We start from the raw sequence: 18,816 nt of genomic DNA, 5'->3' as shown, positions 1-18,816 counted from the left end.
GTATGGTTGTGGAAACCTGCTCGTCGCAGAGCAAATCTAGGTTTAATTTTGCTAATTTAATTTAGATTGGATTATTTGTTGAACCACGTTATTTTTAGAAAACTCAAATGTTGAAAATGGCTTTCTGGTGTGACAAACACCTATTAGGTGTGCAGAGGTGACCAAGGACCTCGCCGGTCAAAGAACACGCACGCAACAAGCATTTGAATCATTCAATTTTGTTCACTTAATTCCCCGTGGCTTATAACATCTGGAACAGCAGTCGACGTCAAGTTGCGGCACCGAATTCTTGAAGATGACTGGCGTTATGAAGCAGATGGTTTAGAAGCTCTCAACACAGGATTGACAGACATCAGCAGTAGCGTTTGGCATTAGCGTGGTGCTCATCGAGCTTTATAAATAAAATCAAGTGCCACCTCCTCAGGAGCGGTCACATCCGGACACTCTGGCAGCAGCTTTATCTAGAAGGGCATCCCTCCAGAAATCTGGCGGGCCACTTGCTCGTCCGGGCTCTCCTCCCTGTCCTTCCTCTCGCGGTTCCAGTCCTTGAGGCCGGCAGGCAGGGCGGTGTCCTCGGTCTCGCCGCCTGTGCCCTCCACCAGCTCTTCGTACGTGGACTTCTCAGAGAAAGGTCGTTTTCCCAGCAGCTCCACCATGTCATTCTTGTCCAGAACCTCCTTCTCCAGCAGTTGCAGCGCCACCTTCAGGATGACAAGCGCAAAAGGTGCAGTAGCAGCAGCAGCAGCGGCGGCGGCAGCAGCAGCAGAGCCATCAGCCAGACAAAAGCACCCAGAGCCGGGCGGCCGGCCTGCCTGCCTGACCTTCTCCACCTCAGCCTTCTTGTCACTCAGCAGGCTCAGAGTTCTGCGGTAGGCATCTGCGATGAGGTCTCGGACCTCGGCGTCGATGAGGCGTGCCGTGGCCTCGCTGTACGGCTTCTCCAGAACCATCTCGCCCTGCCGGGGGAGTTCGAAGGACACCTGGCCCACCTTGGCGTTCATGCCGAACTGCACAATCTGTGAGAGCCGCAGAGCCCGCGATGACAGGGCGGCGCTGTGACCCGATTCGGCGCATCACTTCTGTCTGACCTGCGCATAGGCGCTCTGGGTGACCTTGCGCAGGTCGTCCTGAGCGCCCGTGGTGACCCTGCCGAAAAAGATCTCCTCGGCCACGCGCCCGCCTAGCGTCATGCACATGCGGTCCAGCAGCTGCTCCGTGGTGTACAGGAACTGCTCCCTGGGGAGGTACTGCGCATAGCCCAGGCCGCGGCCCCGAGGGATGATGGACACCTGGACGTAGCGTGGGGTAAGCGCACGCCACGTTCACCGGATGGCCGAGTGGGCTCACCTTAAGCAGCGGGTCGGCGTGCTCCAGGAACCAGCCGGCAACGGCGTGTCCCGCCTCGTGATAGGCCACCGTCTTCTTCTCCTCAGGCTGGAGGACCTGCGTCTTCTTTTCCAGGCCTGAAAGGAGGAACAGGGTGTTCCCAAGTACGGTGGGGCGCAGGGCCGGCCGGGCGCTCACCTCCGATCACCCTCTCGATGGCCTGCTCAAAGTGCTTCTGCTGGATGGCGTCGCACAAATGGCGTGCGGCGATGAGGGCCGCCTCGTTGCAAACGTTGGCAATGTCCGCACCTGCCGAGCACACGTCTGATATCGGACTGGGCAAGCGACGTCTTCATCTCACAATGGCAAGCTTGGACTTGATTCTTGTCTGGCCAAGGCTTCACCTGCTTGCTTCTAACCTTACCTGAGAAACCAGGCGTGAGCGCTGCCATTTTGCGGGCCAAGGCATCTCTATCTGTGACCGAGTCCAACTTGAGAGGTCGAAGGTGGACTTTAAAGATGGACACTCGCCCTTTGATGTCGGGAGGACCTGAAATGACGGGCGTGAGGGACGGCATCGTGATGGCAACGGCGCTGAGGAGCGTGACGCCTCGCCCCGCCCGCTCACCGATGTAAATTTGCCTGTCGAAGCGTCCCGGCCTCAGTAGCGCCGGGTCCAAGATGTCCGCCCGATTGGTTCCCGCCAGAACCACCACGTTGGTTGCCGTGTTGAACCCTGCAACATGCAAAAGGGAGCGTCAGGCTTCTTTTGTTGTTGTTTTTTGTCGAATGGCCACCATTTGCCGTATGTTGAGTTCACCCGTGTTTTAGGGGAAAAAAATGTTTGGTTGTTGCTTTTGGAGACTTCAAAAACAGTGGCGGGATAACAAGGACCCTCAAAAACCTCAATGAGCGCCAACGTGTCAGACACACCCCAGCTTCTGTCCTATGTCAAGTCTTACAAATTCAGTCGGGACAAACTGTCAAATCACGAAAAAATCTCGCAAACTTCAACAGAAGACTAAGGGCTCGTGCTGGCGAGCGAGCTGACCGTCCATCTCCACCAGCAGCTGGTTCAAGGTGTTCTCCTGCTCGCTCTGCCCCCCGAAGTTTCCCCGCCCTCGCTTGCGTCCCACCGCGTCAATCTCGTCGATGAAGAGGATGCAGGGCGCGTTCTTCCTGGCCATGACGAACAGATCTCGGACCTGCGCGGGAACCGGGGTCAGCGAGCGATGACAGGGAGCGAGCGGTAGGAGATGAGCCGGCGCTCACCCGGGCCGGGCCCACGCCCACAAACATCTCCAGGAACTCGGAGCCGTTGACGGTAATGAAGGGAACGTTGGCCTCCCCTGCCGTGGCCTTGGCCAGGAGGGTCTTTCCCGTCCCGGGAGGCCCGGTCAGGATGGCGCCCTGGCGACGGTGAGAATGGCGAGGAAAGCGTCAACGGAGCCGCCCTGCCAGCCCCCAGCCCGCCCTGAGCTGACCTTGGGGATCTTGGCGCCGAGGTCCTGGTACTGTTTGGGGTTTTTCAGAAAGTTGACAAACTCCATGATCTCCAGCTTGGCCTCCTCGCAGCCGGCCACATCTTTGAACTTGACGTCGATTTCGTCCTTGAGGATCTTGGCGGTGGTCTCGCTGACGCTGAACAAGCCGCCCATGCCGCCGCGGCCGGGCCGGCCCGCCCCCGCCGGGCCTCGCCGCAGCATGAAGAGCAGGAAGCCGATGATGAGAGCGGTGGGCAGCATGCTCAGGAGGAAGGTCCTGACGTAAGAAAAGATCAAGACTCTCGTGAGTTGAATTGAGGGAGAGATGGAAAAGGCCCCAACAAGTCAACTCATCCAGCCTTGGCCATCACTATTTATCTTTGTTGGCACAGCAAAGCTTGGTGCCAGGCTTCAGACCTTTGCCAGGCATTTGGAGTTGCTCACCCGTCGCTCTCTGTGGCGTAGACCACGGGCACGCGGCTCTCGCCCTCGATGCCCAGTTCGTATTGGGCATTCTCCAGGTTCCTCTCAAAGGTGTCCACGCTGCCGATGTTGAACCACACGTACTGCTGCAGGGACAAACAGGCACGGCGGCGGAAACGCCATTCAACGGGAGTCATAATGTGATAACGCCCTCCCTCTCCATCTTCTAGTAATTAGAGAAGGCCGACTCACCCCGTCCACGGGCATCTTCCCAGGAGTGAAGACCACTTTAACGTAGCGCTTGTTCACTACCTCCAGCCTGTCCACCTGCGACACAAAAACGCACCGTCAGCACCGTGGTCATCGTCGCTATCGATGTCGGCGTTCCCTCACCACGCCTTTGGACAAGAAATTGTTGACAAAGTCCTTCCAGGTGACCTCTCGGCCTCCGTCCCTGAACAGGAAGTAATAGGCCACGGCGGTCCAGAAGGCCACGCCGCTCAGTAGGTACATGCGGAACTCCTTCTCATCCCAGGGAATGTCGCCCTACAAGCAAAGGCTTCTGTTCTCATCTTCTCCTCACCATCACGTGATCCGTCTTGTTGAGGATAGCGAGCAACAGGCGGGCTTGGCCTGATCATCTGGCGCGCCGCTTGTGTTTTGCGGGCCGTCGTTCACAGCGTCCAGCCGGTGCGCTCTACCTCACTCACCTTCTGCAGACGGCTGTACCAGTGCGTCTCCTTCCGTCCTCCTCGTTTTCCATCGCCTCCTCGTTTTCCATCGCCTCCTCCCCCTCCCGCGCCGCCCCCTCCGGATGGCCCCACCTCTGCCGGAGTGTCGTCGGCTTTGTCGTCTGTCCGCACACAAGCAAAAGTCCACATTTGGGCTGAACAATGAATGGGGTATCGATGGAAACCGTAAATCCGGACTATTCTGAACTACCCCCATCCTGCCATCGCTTAAACTTTGCAGCGCTCAATTTTTTGCATCGCCCTCTACTTGAGAGCAGTCAGTTGAGTCTCACCTTTGTCTGGTGAATGAGCCTTCTTGGAATTCTTCCCACTGTCGGGGAAATACTTCTCAAAGCCTGCAGAGACGAGCACACGCATCAGTCCAAGTTTTTTTCATAAGAGTAAGATGATGCTGACGAAGAACCTTTGGGGGGTCCGGAGGTCAGACTCCGACAGGCCAACATCAGTTCACTCAACAAAGTCCGCTCACTCGCCAGTCGTCTTGTCGCCTGGCCGACAGACAAAATGCGATCATTATTTTGTTCGCAAAAGGTGCAAAAAAAGGCGATGAGCAGGTTAGTCAAAGCAGTCCCGACTTGTCTCCACTTGAAAGTTATGACGTCACGTGCAATATGACGTGCCATCCTGCCCCACTTGTGTTTTTTTTCCGGATACAGTTGGGGTTGAAGCGATATGCAACCTTTCGGACGTGTTTGTTGGGCTAGCAGTGAGCAATGAGAAGGGACAAGGGGCACCTACCAGCAGCCCGCTGGAAGCGGGCGAAGGAGCTCCGAGAAGTCGCAGCACCTTGCAGCAACCCACTGACAAGCGAAGGTAGCGGTGAGCCATGGTCACGCACACCAAGGAAACGGTGACGACTTCAAAAAGCAACTCTGAAGCGAGGGTGTTAAGGGACACTCCTCAAGTTCAACATCGCGGTTCCATAAGCGTTCCAGTTCGCCATGTCTGCTGAGCGGAGCTTCTTCGACACGGGAACAACGGTGTGTGGCAGAGAGCAGCGCCCCCTGCTGGAGGTAGCGTCATCACATCCGAGTCAAAGTCCCCGTGGACTGCGCATCTTCGAGTGTGTTGTGCTTTTTTGATAGTCGTGTCGTCGAAAGCAACGAAAGAATTGTAAGCGTGAAAGTTGAGCCCATTATGCCGTTTCTGATAAAAAAGCGCCGTAAAGTTCTGCTCATCCCCACAGGAAAAACAACACAGCCGATTCCTGTTTCTGTTTTAATTTGGTTAAGAAAGAAAAATAAGACAGGAAGTGATCAATCTTCTATGATGATAATCATGAGGATCAATATAGACTTTGTAGTTTATATGAAAATAGGCAGCGGAGCAGGTTCAACTCTTGCCCCACTCCACAAACACGCCATAAGAAAGCGGCTGGCTCGTTAGTCAAAGTCGTTAAGCTGACTCCTCCCCCTCACCTGGGTGCGCCGAGGGAGCGGCGGGGCTGATGCGCGGCCACGCCGCTTCATGATCCGAGGTCTCGGGGGAGTTTGGGAGGGACGCGTTCAGAGCTTCTCCTTGGACTGCACCCAGATCAAGGATCCCGAGTGATCCTCGATGATCTGCTTGCTCTGCTCGTAGATCTCCTCCAGCGTGTCGCCTTGCACGATGGCTGCCCGCACACACGTCATCACGCTTGCGCTGAGGTGTGCAATTTCAGGCGGTTTAAAAAGTGCTTTTTCCCAACCTGTGAAATGTTCCGTAAACTCGTGTTCCAACTTGGCGGCTCGTTCAAACGTCTTCCTGCTTTGTTCCTCTGTCAGACGCTTGTTCATCTCCCTGACACACACGTGCACACACACATAGGCGATTTTTTTTTATGCATGTGAGAGCATCTCCTTTGTTGGTGTGCATAAAGCACGTTTGTGTTTGCCTAAAAGTGTAAAACGGATAGCATCTACATACTTACACATACAGACATACAGACAGACAGACAAACTTTATTGATCCTGCGGGGAAATACTTTCGTCTTATTTTGTGAAATGGAGGTGACTCAAGGTTCAAGTGTTGTTTGGCAATTGGAGTTTACTTGATGACGCAATACTGGGCCATCTTGCCAATATGGAAAAAAAAAAATCTAAAATCAAGACTCAAAGAAACAAAAACTCACAACGACAAGGATGGACTGTTGAAATAAAAATAAGCAAAACAAATTGACTGAATTCAAAAGCTCATGAAAAATGATCAGAACCCGTGAGTGTGTGCGTCTTACATGATGTTCTGGACGGACTTGGGCTTGATGAAGATGGCGATGGGATGAAGCAGCGCCGCCTGTAGCCGCTTGATGGCGTTGCCCGACACGTCCAGGATGCAGTGCTTACCCTGCACGTGTGCCAGCGTCATATTAGCTTGAATAGAAAAGGCTGCGGCGGGGCGGCACCGAGAGCTTTTGCCGATTTACCCGTCCATCACTGCTCAATAACCTTAGCAGGAAGCTGACACACTCAAAGGCTAAGCAAGGACGGAGGGGACGAGCCGCCCACCTTGTCGGCCACCTCTCGCACCGACTGGACGCTGGTTCCGTAAAGGTGGTTGTTGTACTGTCCCGCCTCGATGAACTTGTGCTCCTGGATGTCCTTCTCCATCTGCTCGCGTGACGCCACAAAGTGATAATCCCGAGCGTCCACTTCATAGTCGCGTTTGGGTCGCGTGGTGTCTGCAAAGAACGGAGCAAAGGTCAAAAAAGAGGAGCGACGAGACGCCGGGCGCTGCCGACGGCAACTCACGCGGGACGCAGGACCCAAACTTGTCTGGGAACTCAGAGATTAGGTCGTCGTTGATACGGTCCTTCATGGGGCCCAGGATGATGACGGGTCGCGCGTAGCCCACTGGACGGGACAAGCAAGATGGCAGGCGTTAGGCCTCGGCTCGGCGCCGGGGCTCGGCGCCGGGGCTCGGCGCCGGGGCTCGGCGCCGGGGCTCGGCGCCGGGGCTCGGCGCCGGGGCTCGGCGCCGGGGCTCAGCCGCCTCACCTTCTTGCTGTGTGACGGCTTCGTACGACAGGACCGACTCCTCCTGGCCGCCTGTCCACAAACGCTCCAGTTGATTCCAAATCCAATTGAAGGAAATGCAAATGTTTGAGAAGAAAGAACAAGTGGCATAAGGCGACGCGACTTACGGCAGCTGCTCTCACTATCGCTGGCGTTGGATGTGGCGTGTTCTGAAAAGACAAAGGAGGTCAGCTGTCCGTCCCAAAAGGGGTCAATCGTAGCATGAGCGCGCCGCCGTCCAGGTCACGCCTTGGGAAAGGCTTCGTGGGGTAAAACAAAAGTTTGAAGGTGGAGCCTGAGCCATCTTCACAACGAGCGAGGTGCACGGGGGAGGGGAAGGGCGGGGGGGGGGCGACCGCTGCCGCCCCTCGGTCAGCTGAGAACTACGTGTTGATCGAGGCTGAGCGCCCCACAAAATGTCTCTACGGGCTTCTCTCGCCCTGGCCTTCTCAAAATGGCCGACGTCACGCTTAGAGCAATGCACGTGTGCTTTGCAAAGAGCGCCATATTGATTTTGTTGCCAAAAGCAAAAATGCTGAGCTATTTTTTATCCGCTAGAGAAACACTGGCTGGCGAGCAGTCCAGCCTCGGGGGAGGGGCGGACTCACTGCGTCCTTTGGCGAGGATGTCGATGACGTCCTGAAGGCGACAAGAGAAGAAGAAGCACAAACAGGAAGTTACGGCATCGCAGCGACAGAGCGAGAGAGCAGACGTGATGCGACAGAGGACGACGCCGTTTGGGTCGGTCGGCCGGCCGGGTCCAATTGAGAGAGGGAAAAAAAAAAAAAAAAACAAGGTGGCTGGCACGGGATCGCGGCTGATCTCTCTTCCTGTCGCTGACCGATGAGCAGGGCGGGTGGGCGGCGCCCCACGGAGGCGGCGGCGGGCCCCGTACTCACGCTCCACGTCGCTGCTGTCCTGCTCGCCGCCGTCGCGACTCTTCCCGAACAGGAAGGACCTGGCCAACACGCCCTTTCTACGCTTGTCGCCCGACAACTACAGGAAGTGGACAGGAAAGGGACAGGAAGGCGTCTAAACGTCAAGCGCTCGCGTGCTGACCATACGGCCAAAGCGGTCAACGGTAGGCACCGCTCGGGACACAAGTCTCCCGCAAATGCTCTCTCTCTCGCACACGCACGCACACACACACACATGCGGGTACAGGTGAGGGGGCAGCGCAAGAGATAAAAGCGTTGCCATTGCAACAGCGCAAACGCAACACCTTGATTGTTTGGAGGCCTGGCTCCATGTGATGGATGAGAATAAAAAGAAAGAGGAGGAAGATGAGGCAGACATCCACGTCAAGAGTTACATTGGCTCATGCGCGTATCAGTCAGGCCGTTCGCCAGCAGTCGAACTGACGTCGCCGCCGCCGCCGCCGCCGCCACCGCCAGGATGCTCAAAGATCAGCGACATGCAGTTAAGATCAGCTGCTTTTGTGGCTCTCGATAATACGTGGCGCGAGCAGAGCAAAAACATTGCGAGATTCCCACAGCATCAAACGGAAACTCACAACAGGAAACAACGTGTTTGTACATGCTAACCAAAAGAGCTCAGGTGCCGATAGAAAGGGCTAACATGCGACGTGCTAACGCAACAGGTGCTACAAAAGGAGCTAACATGCTGAAGGAATGCTAAGAGGGCGAGCTAATCCGTTGACAAAAGAATGGACAACAGTAAAGGCACAAAACCGGCAGCACGGCGAAAGGCAAATTCGAGACCCCCGCGTCACATTCGAGCTCATCTGCTCCATGCAGCGCCCGCCAACATGCCGGCAAAGGTGTTAAAAGCGAGCAGCTAGCTGGCTCGGATGCCGAGAGAAAGAGCTTCATGTTGACTGCCCGACTCACCCCTCGCTCTCGAGACTTGGGGTTGAACTTGACCGTCTTCAACCTGGCTCGCTCTTTCTTCTCCACCCTGTCAGCCAATCAAAGCACATGAAATTGAGCAATCAGCGCGAGGAGGGTGTTGGAGCGAGGGACCGACCTTCTCTTGCTGGGTATGACGCCGACCTCTTGGACGTCCCCGGTGGCCGCCATGTGGCGCGCTTGCCACCACTCGTCATCGGAGGCGTTGACCACGTGCAGGATGTCCCCAAACTTGAAGTTGAGGCCCTGACTGGGGAGACCCGAGTCGCGAGTCCTGTCGTAGTCGAACAGCGCCCTGCGCGGGATGGGGGCCGCACGTCAGTAGGGGGCGGGCTTGGCCGTGGGCAAAGGCCGTGGCTGCTCCCACCTGACATAGAGCGACCTCTTCTGGCTGGTCCTGAGGGAACCCGATCCGGAGCTGATGCTGCTGTTCATCATCTGCTCCCTCAGGTCGTGGATCTTGGCCTCGAAGCGGCCGTACTCTGCGCGGGAACGGCCACGCGTCAAGTCCTGGAAAATTCTACTCGGCTGCTCCGTGACTCACCCTCGGGTCTGTAGTGCGCCACGATGGCAACTGTCTGCCCGGCGTTCTTGAGCGCGGCCGCCGCCTGCTCGTGCGTGGCGCTGCGGAGGTCCACGCCGTTCACCTGCGCACACGCACGCACCAACCTTGTTTTCATCACTCGCGGGAGACCACGGCGGCGGTGACGTACCGACACAAGGCGGTCGCCCTTCCTCAGCTCCCCGCAGAGGTCGGCGGGTCCTCCGGCCAGGATGAAGGAGATGAAGATGCCTTCGCCGTCCTCGCCACCCACAATGTTGAAGCCCAGACCCGTGGTGCCACGGTGCAAGACCACCCGGCGGGGATCCCTGCCAGAACAGGGACAGAGATGCTTGCTTGGCCACAGCGCATTCAACATTTTAGGATACTTCATTTTAGGAAAAAGCGGAAGGTACCATGAGGCCACGTCGTCTCCCAGCACGCCCTTGGCCGTTGGCGAGTAGCGTCCGGATGTGGCTGGCGGGGGGAGGGGCTGAGACAGCAAGTTGATGGGGGCGCCGATATGATTCTCCAGGTGCTGAGGGAACACTAAGGACGCACAAACACGCTATTAGGTGGACACACCGTAACGCAGCGCAGCACACAATGGGAGAGGAGAATGAAGGGCAGCACGTGAAGAAAAAGGAAGCGTGAACAGGAAACACAAGTTGGAAGAAAATACCAAAGGAGGAGCCGAGAAAATATGACGACTAGGGCAAAAAGAACAAGAAGATGACAAAGAAAAAACGACGTGGAGAAGCGGCCAAAAGAGAAGGAAAAGAACAAGATGAGGGGGAAAAGGCGGAGGAGAAAAAAAAACGAGTGTGAAGATGAGGAGGTTGCGGCGGGTGGCAGTTTACGGCCGTCTGGGCGCTGTGCGTCGGAGGTGTCGGCCACAAAGACGTTGTTGGGCTTAGCCACTCGCAGGTGGACCACGTCGGGCGTGTTCTTCAAGGCAGTAACGGCGTGCTCGTGGGTCACCTCCTCCAGACAGCAGCTGTTGACCTGCATGGCTCTCGTGTCACTCACGAGCTGGCGGGCGGGCGAGCGAGCGAGGCCGGTGGCTCACCGCCAGGAGCTTGTCCCCGATCTGCAGCCGCGCGTCCCTGTGGGCGGCGCCTCCCTCGATGATCTTGGTGACGTAGATGCCGTTGTCACCCGGGATGTGCTGATTGCCCACACCCCCCGCGATGCTGAAGCCCAGACCTAGACGCCCACACGCAAACCATGCGATGCCATGGCGCGCTTGCCGTCGAGTCGCCGTCGTTTACCTTTGGGTCCCTTGACCAGTTTGATGTCGGCGACTCGGTCAGCCTCCAATTTGCGGCGTCGCACGTACAGCCGCACCAAAGAGCCCGCCTCCTTCAACGCCTCCACGGCGCGACTGTGCGTCACCTGCCGGACGTCCACCTCGTTCACACGCAGGATCACGTCGTTCACCCTGAAAATCATCACATCCTCGGTGGGGAGAAAACATCGAGTCCGCAACGGCCGAGAGTGAAAAAAACAAAAAAAACGAAAGCTGAGGAGAGGCGATCGGGTGACGTGTTGCATAATGTAGGTGGCGCACCTGAGACGGCCGTCCTGTGCGGCGGCGCCCCCCGCGATGACTTTGGTGATGAAGATGCCGGGGTCCTCTCCGACGTGGGGGTTGTCCACGCCGCCCGCGATGCTGAAGCCTAGGCCCGAGTTGCCCTGGACGCAGGCGGCCAGGCAGCGGGTGACATGGATTGGCTAGCGGCGCCAAAGGGCGCTGGCAGAAGAGTGCGTGCGCTCACCCTCTCCAGCGTAATCTCCTCGTACTCGAAGTCGGTCTCGCCGCCGTTGACCTGCGGGCGGGTACGCAAGTTGAAGGAGAAAGATCGAGAGGCAAAGCCGGCGCATTCGTGCGTGTCGAGACGGCGTAAAGGGATTTTGAGCGGATGTTTTGTGGGCGGGGTCCCCTTGAACGCAACACGGGCTTCCGCGACACTCACGTGAGGAGGTGTGTCCAGGCTGTCGGCGTCGACTAGCAGAGGAGGAGGGTTGGCCTGAACGACAAGAGGACACACACAGAACACACACACATGCGTCAATAAAGAGCGCCAAGGTCGCACAGGACTTTGAATTGATATTTGACAGTTTCGAATCAAATGTTGGGAATTTTGCCGTGGCGGTCTTGACGCTTAAGCGTGACGGGAGGAGCGGGCCTTTGTCCCGGTGAGGCTTTGCCGCAAGGCTAAAACGAGCACCGGTCGAGCGCGCCGAGCACAGAGAAGCCGAGGCATCGATCTCCTGATAAAAAAAAAGCCATGGGCCCAAAGCGCTCCACCGACCATCAAACAAAGCATCTTGGCAGCGACGTGTCATGACGGCAGGACCCATTCAACGCTCTTCGCTCATTGGTTGCAATTCATCGGACGGAATACGGGTGACTCGTCAAACTGAGTCCAGTCGAGCTCTTGGCTCAAAGAAGAAGAATAAATCAATGAAAAGAAAAAAAATCGAATCAAAACGGATGGCAAACTGGAAAGCCTAATCCCACACTGGTCCAAGCAGAAAGGTGCGGGGGATTTCAGCTGCCAGACTACCTTGATGCAGGAGGGGGGGTGCAGCCGGAGCGCGGCGGAGCGGCCGCCCGCCACCTTGGCGCCGGTCTTGGTAGGACTCTTCTTGACGCTGTCGCGCAGGTTGAGGAAGCGGGAGCGAGTGCGGCACGACGGCGGCACCGCGCATGCCGTGAAGGTCGCTAGCGAAGCTCGCAGCTGCGGGCGGGCCGGGTCGGCCCGCTCCCGCCCGGGCTTGCGTTCCGAGGGTAGGAGCTGCCACGAGGACATGAAGGAGATTCCCGGCCGGCGCTCGCAACAAATGCGACGGCAACGGTCAGTTGGGCGGGCGGTGGCGTGTGATGCCTGACGGCCTCGGGCAAGGGAGGGCGCGTGTCAGCGGTGCCGGGCGGGTACGCGGGGGGTTGGGTCGCTGCATGAATAATCAATGTTCCCCTCGAGCGGCCGCGCGCGCTCTTGTGTGGGAACGTGACCGTGGCGGGCGGGCGGGCGCTCGCTCGCGGGATGACCAGCTCGAGTCAGCTTTGTGTCTCAGTTCAGTTGAACAAACGGACTTTGTCGGTGCAAAGATTAACCCAATTGCAATCGGCGTGGTTTCTTCAAAGGAAACCTGGCTTTCGTTTGTTGAGAAACCAGAACTGAACCAGGTCCCGAGTTTGATGAAACCTGGACTAAAGAAACGCATTAAAGCTGCACTCAATCAAGATGGACAGCGGCAACTCAGCCAGACCCGGAGCGGGATGACATCAAAGTCAAGCGCCAAACACCATCGGGTCACATGCTGCCATGTTGTACTGCGTGTGCGCTTTGTCAGCGGGTTGCTAGGCAACATCCGCACGCAGCATCACGCTGACGTTTCGCCGCTAAGGACAAGTGGAGCACCTTCGAGCCACGCCGAGTTCAATCTGGAATGAGCAAAACCCGGATTGAGCCAAACCCGGATTGAGCCAAATGTGCAGCGCTACTACTTGGATAAAACCCAGTGGGAAATCTGCCTCTGTTTTGCTAAATCTGCCTTAGTCACGGCTCGGGGAAACACGCAGAGTAGAGCTGGGGAGGATTTACCTGGGCGGGGGGGTAGGGGTTGGAGGAGCAGGACGGGAGGGGGCCGTCGTCACCCTGAGGGTAGAGGGAGGGAGGTGCGGGGGAGGCGGGGAGCTCCGGCCCATCCGAGCCATCAAACAGGCGCTCCAGCGAGGCCACCTGCGGGAGGGACACAGGCACCGACACGGAGGCTGACACGGGGCCGGACGGCCAGCCGGCACTCTTTCCCGTCCGAGGCGTTCTCGGATACCAGTCGCGAGAAGGGAAGGAACACTTTGAAATGACTTTGGCGTCAACCCCGAGGCGTTTTTAGATTTCCGGAAGCCAGCGTCTGATATTTGCTGCTATTTTTTGGTACGTTTACGTTGTTGTCGCTCTCGCCGTTCTGTGGCCGGCCGGTGGGAACGAAACAAGGCGTGAGCCGCGGGCCACGTTCAAACTTTGGACTCGGATGAGACTCGACGCGCAAGAGTCATTTCAAAGAGTTGCAAACGTTTGTCTCACTGCTGCAGAGGTCTCTATCGAACATGTGTACAGCGAGCGTTTGTCGACGTGCGCTACCTTGATGGGAGAGATGTGCGCATGGGTGACGTATCCGTGCACGTTCTCGATTTGGGATAGGTTCTTCTCGGCCACCTGGACCAGCTCCGGAGCACCGACCGCCTCCTCTGTGAGCTGCGGAGAGCTCCGCTCCTCCGGCGGCGACGAGTCCTCATCCTGCTGACGGTACTTCTGAAACAAACAAACAGGAGACGGTTGGGCCGGAAGAGGACGAGGCGGCGCTCGTGGGTCGAGCGCAACCTTGATGCAGTGAGGACGTGGGCGACGACAAAGCGGGTGACGACAAAGGTGGACCGAAGTGAGCGCAGAGAGTCTTCTTGAAAGAGAGAACACTCTCCGCCAGATTTATTCTGCCGCTCTCTCCTTCGCCGACTCGAGCTGTCACATCCGTGGCCCGGATGTGATCCGCGACATCGGGCAAATCACGTGTGTGGACACAAACTGCACTAGCATTGAGCTACTACAGATGGATCTCGTGGCCCAGGAAAGCCCAAGGCCAAGCGTGAAGAGCTTGCCCTTGAACCTCTGCAGCGGCAGAATGAGTATGGGGGACAGGACAGGGCGGGTGGCACCGGTGACAAAGCCGGAGCCCTTCTTTTTCAGCCAGAGGAGGAGGAGGAGGAGGAGAAGCGCCGAGCGAAGATGCTAAAAATAGCAACATCAGCAGATGTACCGAGGAAGACGATGGAGGAGCGCCATCAAGAGCGACGACGCAAACGTCGAGCACTCCAACAAAAGCTCCAGGACCTAAATTGCCATCCCAAACTTTGCTGTTCAAAACATTCTGTCATCCCACTCAAATAATCATCCGCCGACACAGTACAGGATGGATTCTTACTTTTGGCATCCCAACACAAAAACAGTCGAGCACGTCAGCCCTCTCCCAATGTCCTCGCCTCGAAAACAAAACCAACGGGCGCTGACAACCAATCGAGTTATGGGGTTTGAAGGGGCGGAAATATTGCCCATGGCTGCGTTTGCCTGAAGAAAACTCCAAGACGCGCTCGCCAGAGCAGAGTGCAGATCAAGCGCTATGGCTCCGAGTTGGAGCCTCGGCATGACGACGCGCGGGCGCAGCCACCCACCTTGCATCCGAACATGAGCGAGACGGTGCCGTTGGCGCACGCCGCTTTGCAGTGGCACAGGACGGGCGAGAAACACTCTGGCGTCCCGTCGTTGGCCGACGGCCTCCTCCCGCGGGAGTGCCGCCCACAGGAGCGCCACGCGGCGCCGCCTCCACCCGTTGTGCCACTGCTGCTTCTCGCCCTCACCATCCGCCCTCATTTCTCACATGGCGGCCAGGAGGAAGGCCATCCCAGAGAGCTTCCTTCATTCAGCCCTGCCCCCGCTCAACTCCCCCTCCTCTTCCAGTCGGCTCCTCACTTCGTGCGTGCGAGGCGGTGGAGGGTGGTCACGTGACTCGCCAATAGCTCGGCGCGCTATGCCCCGGAGGAAGGTAGCGCATGTCTGACAAGTCAACCAAAGTCAAAATCAACAAAAAGGTATTTGCGCCTCTCCTTCGCAGGTCCGTGCGCTTCTTCAGCGCAGATGCAGAGTGAGCTGATGTGACGTGACGCGCCATCGCGGGAGGCGCCGGCTCCGCCGACTCATCCCGCCCTCTTCGCCTTGGCAACAGCGGAAGATGATGATGATGATGGCGGGAACTGCAGTGCGCACGCGCGCTGACAGTGAGAGGAGCTGACAGGCTGCCATGTGAGGAGCCCTTTGTCGCAAGAGCCGGCGGCCGCGGATGCGTGCACGTGCGCTCAAATGCACATCTGTTTTGTTGTTGTTGGCCAAGTCCTCTGTCACAAAGGGAAGAGGAGCGCCCCCTGCTGCACATGTGTCGCATGCACCCAGTACTGGCGCGCCCTATACGCGCACTGCGCAGTTAGCGCGACTCGTGTGACATAACGTGTTGTAACTTGTCTAGACTAGTAGCGCTGTGTTAAGCAAGGCAACGTAACCCCTCTCTTTTTATGGTTAGGCGACCCATTGCCATTCATGAATTTTACATATGGACTCCTTAACAGATTGATATAAAAAACGTTTTATACCAGGTTACTAAAAGGCAAGCTACTATTAGGGGGCAGTTTACTAACTGAGGAAATACGGTAAGTGCAACCAATTTGTTACCTCTATTTTATTATGTCACATAGAGGCGGCACGCCCTCTCCCCCCAAAAAAAATTGCGCCGCAAAGCAGTTTTACAGTCTATCACTGAGTGGGGAATTGGCAATTTAGCGCCCCCTTCAGGGGAATTGACAATTTAGCACCCACATCAGCTGCAGACCAGGTGCACATGCTTGCTAAGAAGTTGTGTACAGAAACAGAGTGACAAGAAAACATGAACAAATTTTACAGCACTTTCTTGGCAAAGCAATAAATTCGGGAGCATTTGCGCATGCAACGCTTTTACCTCGATACTGGTGCTAAGGCTGGGCAGCGTGTCGGAGGTGACCGTGGCACTTTGGAAGCTGGGGAAGTCCCAGAGAGCCACGCCCTCTGTCTGTTTAGAAGACTCCGCCCACCTCTGGCTATCCAATAAGGTCACTTCATAAAACTCTTGGATATCTGTGAATCACGAGAATGGAAAAAAAAGTTGATTGACAAAACCTTTCAAGCAGTGTATGGAAAAAAAAAAAAAAAAATCAAATATTCCCAATAGCGTTGCTAAAATAATACCCCCCTTTTCACTTCAGCCTTCAAACACTGACAAATCAACACGGAAAGTTCACTCAGGACACGCCAACACCGCAACGCGAGCGAGCGTGCACGCACGCACGCGTCGAAGCAGAGCCAAGAGGAGAAGATGAGCAGAGGATGCAAGTGAGAGTTGATGTTTGCCATCTGCTGGCATGGATGCGGGCCAGAGCAAGAAGGACAAGAGCAACAACACGCTGGAGCGTCCAGGCTGGATTAAGGGGGGGGGGGGGGCACGCTCATGTCCTCCCAGGGATTACAAGCAGCCCGGCCCGCCGCATGACTTAATCGGCCTCCTCCTCCGGCCGAGGCAACGGCGGCAACCGCATCTGGACTCTGGGACTCGCGTGTCGTCTACGTAGGAAAGGCGGGCCATCGGGCTCATGGTGGCACTTTCAGCACAAAGATGCTGCGCCCCAAACCGGGAGGCAAAAGCAAGCTTTTCTCACACGGTCAGGAATACTCGAGTATTTCTTTCTTTCTCGGCTCATCTCTCACGACTGCCATTCAAGCGCCAAGTCGCCGGCTGAAGCATTCAGTCTTGAAAGAGAGCGAGGGAACGAAACGGAGCCAGCGTCGAGCGCTGAAAACAAATGAAATGATTCAACAGGGCCGGGCCGTGAGCACGTACCAACAAGGGCCCGGAAGAGGCTGCTCTGGAAGACGTCGATGACCCTCTGGATGGACGCGCGAAGCTGCCACTCGTCGGCGTGCTGCAATTTGGCGTGGTACTCCTCCAGCAGGGACAGCGCGCGCTGGGCGTCTGACACACAGAGCCAAAGCGGGCCATCAGACAATCATGTCATCATCACACCAGCGCGTGGCATCGCCTTCGTCCATCGCGGCTCTATTTGGACGCGGAAAGCGGCCGCCCGTACCAGCCGCGGAGTCCGCGCGCACCGGCGTCGAGCGCATCTGCGAGGCGGGCGAACCAAGCGGTGCTGTTGCGCTTTTCACGTCCGTCTCGATGTCAAGTAAAACAAACGAGGGAGGACTTCCAAAGTGCGACGTGGCCGATGTCACCGCGGATACACAAATTGGATGGCAAGGTTCCGCTGGGTCCGGACCATCTCCTTCGAGGATTTGGCTTGCCGTGCAAGTTTCTGATGCGAGACCTCTTCCTTCCCGGGCTTTGCTTAGCCAACGTGGAAGGAAATCAAAGTTGTCATGAAGTGTTGCCTGGTGACATGAAAGCGTCAAGCACATCACCAAAGAAGGCGACATGACTTTTATTTCGTTTGGTTCCAGCGCCACTCATTCCACACGAGTAACTTGCACACCCGGCCGGGACCAGGCGTTGCCAATTTGTCTGTACTACTAACTATTGTGAAGATATTCTGCTCAGTCATCTGGTGACAGAAGCGCCACTCAAGTCTTAGCGTCCAAGTGTTCCGAGAGTGATCGACGTCCATGCCCGTCCAAGTTCAGAACAACTCGGTGCTTTTTGCCTTCCGGGGGCGTTGTGTATACTTTGCGTCAAGTTGGTCGCCACTTTGTCCAAACGTCAGCTCTGTCGCAACTCCTTTAGCATGAGCTAAGAGGCTAGCTGGCGGGCCTCCGCGGCCCGGTTCGGGCCGACGCGAGGGGCCGGCCGGGCAACGCGACGCTTTGTCCTAATAACCGACTGACAGACTTACTAAACTTGGACTCCGCTTAAACGCATTTGGGAGTTTCGCTCTCCCGGCGAGTAGCGGCTAGCATGCTAGCTCGCTCGTGAGAAAGCGGCTTAGGCTACCGAAGGCACAGCCGGAACCGCACCGTATTCGGAACCGCACACCGGCTTGAGAGTCTCTCACCTTTTTTTCGGACAGGCATGGCGCCTCCGCGTCGGCTCGATTCGGAGGCGCTTGGCAACCCGGGTTGGGGCTGGGGGCGGCCGGTAGGACTACGTCCGGACGAGCGGAATGTCGCCGTCCCGACGTCCGCACCGCAAGCCACCAAGTGCAAGACTCCAAACTCAAACCCGACTGGGGGGAGGGAGGGAGACAGGGAGGGAGGGAGTGACGCGTCCTGCCAGCCCGAGTTCGGATGGGAACGTCCCGGAGCGGACTGCTCTGATGGCTCTTCGTGACGTCTCGAACTGCGCGCACTCGCACACACAGGTTTACCCGAACCGAGCCGCTATCCGCCCAGTCCGTGCGTGCGCGCTCGCGTTTGCAGGCTGAAGGAGCGGAAAAGAAAATTGCGGGGGAGCTAAACTTGCTGGCGGTCAAGTAGAGCTGCGCGCGTGCACGCGCTTTCAGTGCGTTCGTGTCAAAGTTGGAAGAGGAAATCCCTCCGCCACTTCCTCTTCTTCCTTCTTCCTTCAAACTTTCTCCCAAATGGCGCCCTCTGTCTCTCAGACCTTGTGCGGCGAGGGGGTGAGAAGCGGCGGCTTCTTCCCTCCATCGGGAGATGTCGCGACCATGTGTCTCCCCCTCCCCCTGTGGCGTTGCGGACCTCTTCCTTCCACGCTCGTTTGAGTAAAACGAGTCATCTTGTCCTGACTTGACTCGACTTGTTTTGGAAAAAACTCAAGGAAAAGGCAACCGCATGACAAGGATCATTTTTTTTAATGTTCACTGAGCTCAAGTCTCAC

General features: G+C 56.9%; 2 protein-coding genes across 7 annotated transcripts; both read right to left on the bottom strand.

The window, feature by feature from the left end:
• Positions 1 to 202: 202 nt before the first annotated feature.
• Positions 203 to 5,034, bottom strand: afg3l2 (AFG3-like AAA ATPase 2). 2 transcript variants are annotated; one of them, XM_085931058.1, is made up of 17 exons: positions 4,724 to 5,034; positions 4,389 to 4,473; positions 4,258 to 4,320; positions 3,944 to 4,086; positions 3,627 to 3,779; positions 3,486 to 3,560; positions 3,255 to 3,379; positions 2,811 to 3,087; positions 2,599 to 2,736; positions 2,378 to 2,531; positions 1,955 to 2,062; positions 1,751 to 1,876; positions 1,525 to 1,635; positions 1,348 to 1,463; positions 1,089 to 1,289; positions 822 to 1,016; positions 203 to 701 (listed from the first exon to the last, which is right to left on the bottom strand). In XM_085931058.1, exons 1-17 carry the CDS (start codon positions 4,811 to 4,813, stop codon positions 462 to 464), a joined length of 2,400 nt encoding a protein of 799 aa, XP_085787184.1. In that variant the 5' UTR covers positions 4,814 to 5,034; the 3' UTR covers positions 203 to 461. The 2 variants fall into 2 exon arrangements, with proteins under 2 accessions (XP_085787184.1, XP_085787185.1); XM_085931059.1 differs by having other exon boundaries at positions 3,630 to 3,779.
• Positions 5,035 to 5,189: 155 nt separating this feature from the next.
• Positions 5,190 to 18,510, bottom strand: dlg1b (discs large MAGUK scaffold protein 1b). 5 transcript variants are annotated; one of them, XM_085931055.1, is made up of 25 exons: positions 18,035 to 18,507; positions 16,870 to 17,001; positions 15,955 to 16,109; positions 13,536 to 13,706; positions 12,996 to 13,133; positions 11,361 to 11,414; positions 11,163 to 11,213; positions 10,955 to 11,079; positions 10,656 to 10,825; positions 10,454 to 10,590; positions 10,245 to 10,389; positions 9,801 to 9,933; positions 9,557 to 9,713; positions 9,388 to 9,490; positions 9,211 to 9,325; positions 8,962 to 9,138; positions 8,826 to 8,892; positions 7,875 to 7,971; positions 7,104 to 7,145; positions 6,958 to 7,008; positions 6,712 to 6,813; positions 6,469 to 6,641; positions 6,198 to 6,307; positions 5,673 to 5,764; positions 5,190 to 5,597 (listed from the first exon to the last, which is right to left on the bottom strand). In XM_085931055.1, the coding sequence occupies exons 1-25, from the start codon at positions 18,051 to 18,053 to the stop codon at positions 5,491 to 5,493; spliced, it is 2,823 nt and encodes a 940-aa protein (XP_085787181.1). In that variant the 5' UTR covers positions 18,054 to 18,507; the 3' UTR covers positions 5,190 to 5,490. The 5 variants fall into 5 exon arrangements, with proteins under 5 accessions (XP_085787181.1, XP_085787179.1, XP_085787183.1 ...); XM_085931053.1 differs by lacking the exon at positions 18,035 to 18,507 and adding an exon at positions 17,117 to 17,246; XM_085931057.1 differs by lacking the exons at positions 7,875 to 7,971; positions 18,035 to 18,507 and adding exons at positions 7,584 to 7,614; positions 17,117 to 17,245.
• Between the last annotated feature and the right edge of the window lie 306 nt (positions 18,511 to 18,816).

This window comes from Syngnathus leptorhynchus, chromosome 14 (genome assembly GCF_054491065.1).
Source record: "Syngnathus leptorhynchus isolate UIUO chromosome 14, UIUO_Slep, whole genome shotgun sequence".
NCBI classification, from domain to species: domain Eukaryota; kingdom Metazoa; phylum Chordata; class Actinopteri; order Syngnathiformes; family Syngnathidae; genus Syngnathus; species Syngnathus leptorhynchus.
The sequence above is the reverse complement of the archived record's forward strand: the minus strand, read 5'-3'. Positions and strand labels throughout refer to the sequence as shown.

Excerpts from the sequence above, each read along its gene's own strand:
- afg3l2 (XM_085931058.1), bottom strand. The coding sequence starts at position 4,813 with ATGGCTCACCGCTACCTTCGCTTGTCAGTGGGTTGCTGCAAGGTGCTG. Across the intron at positions 3,380-3,485 it reads GGAAGATGCCCGTGGACGGG|CAGTACGTGTGGTTCAACAT; the intron begins GTGAGTCGGCCT and ends TTGTCCCTGCAG. Across the intron at positions 2,063-2,377 it reads GCTGCTGGTGGAGATGGACG|GGTTCAACACGGCAACCAAC; the intron begins GTCAGCTCGCTC and ends TGCATGTTGCAG.
- dlg1b (XM_085931054.1), bottom strand. Across the intron at positions 11,214-11,360 it reads GCCTGGACACACCTCCTCAC|GTCAACGGCGGCGAGACCGA; the intron begins GTGAGTGTCGCG and ends ACCCGCCCGCAG. Across the intron at positions 7,972-8,825 it reads CCAAGTCTCGAGAGCGAGGG|TTGTCGGGCGACAAGCGTAG; the intron begins GTGAGTCGGGCA and ends CACTTCCTGTAG.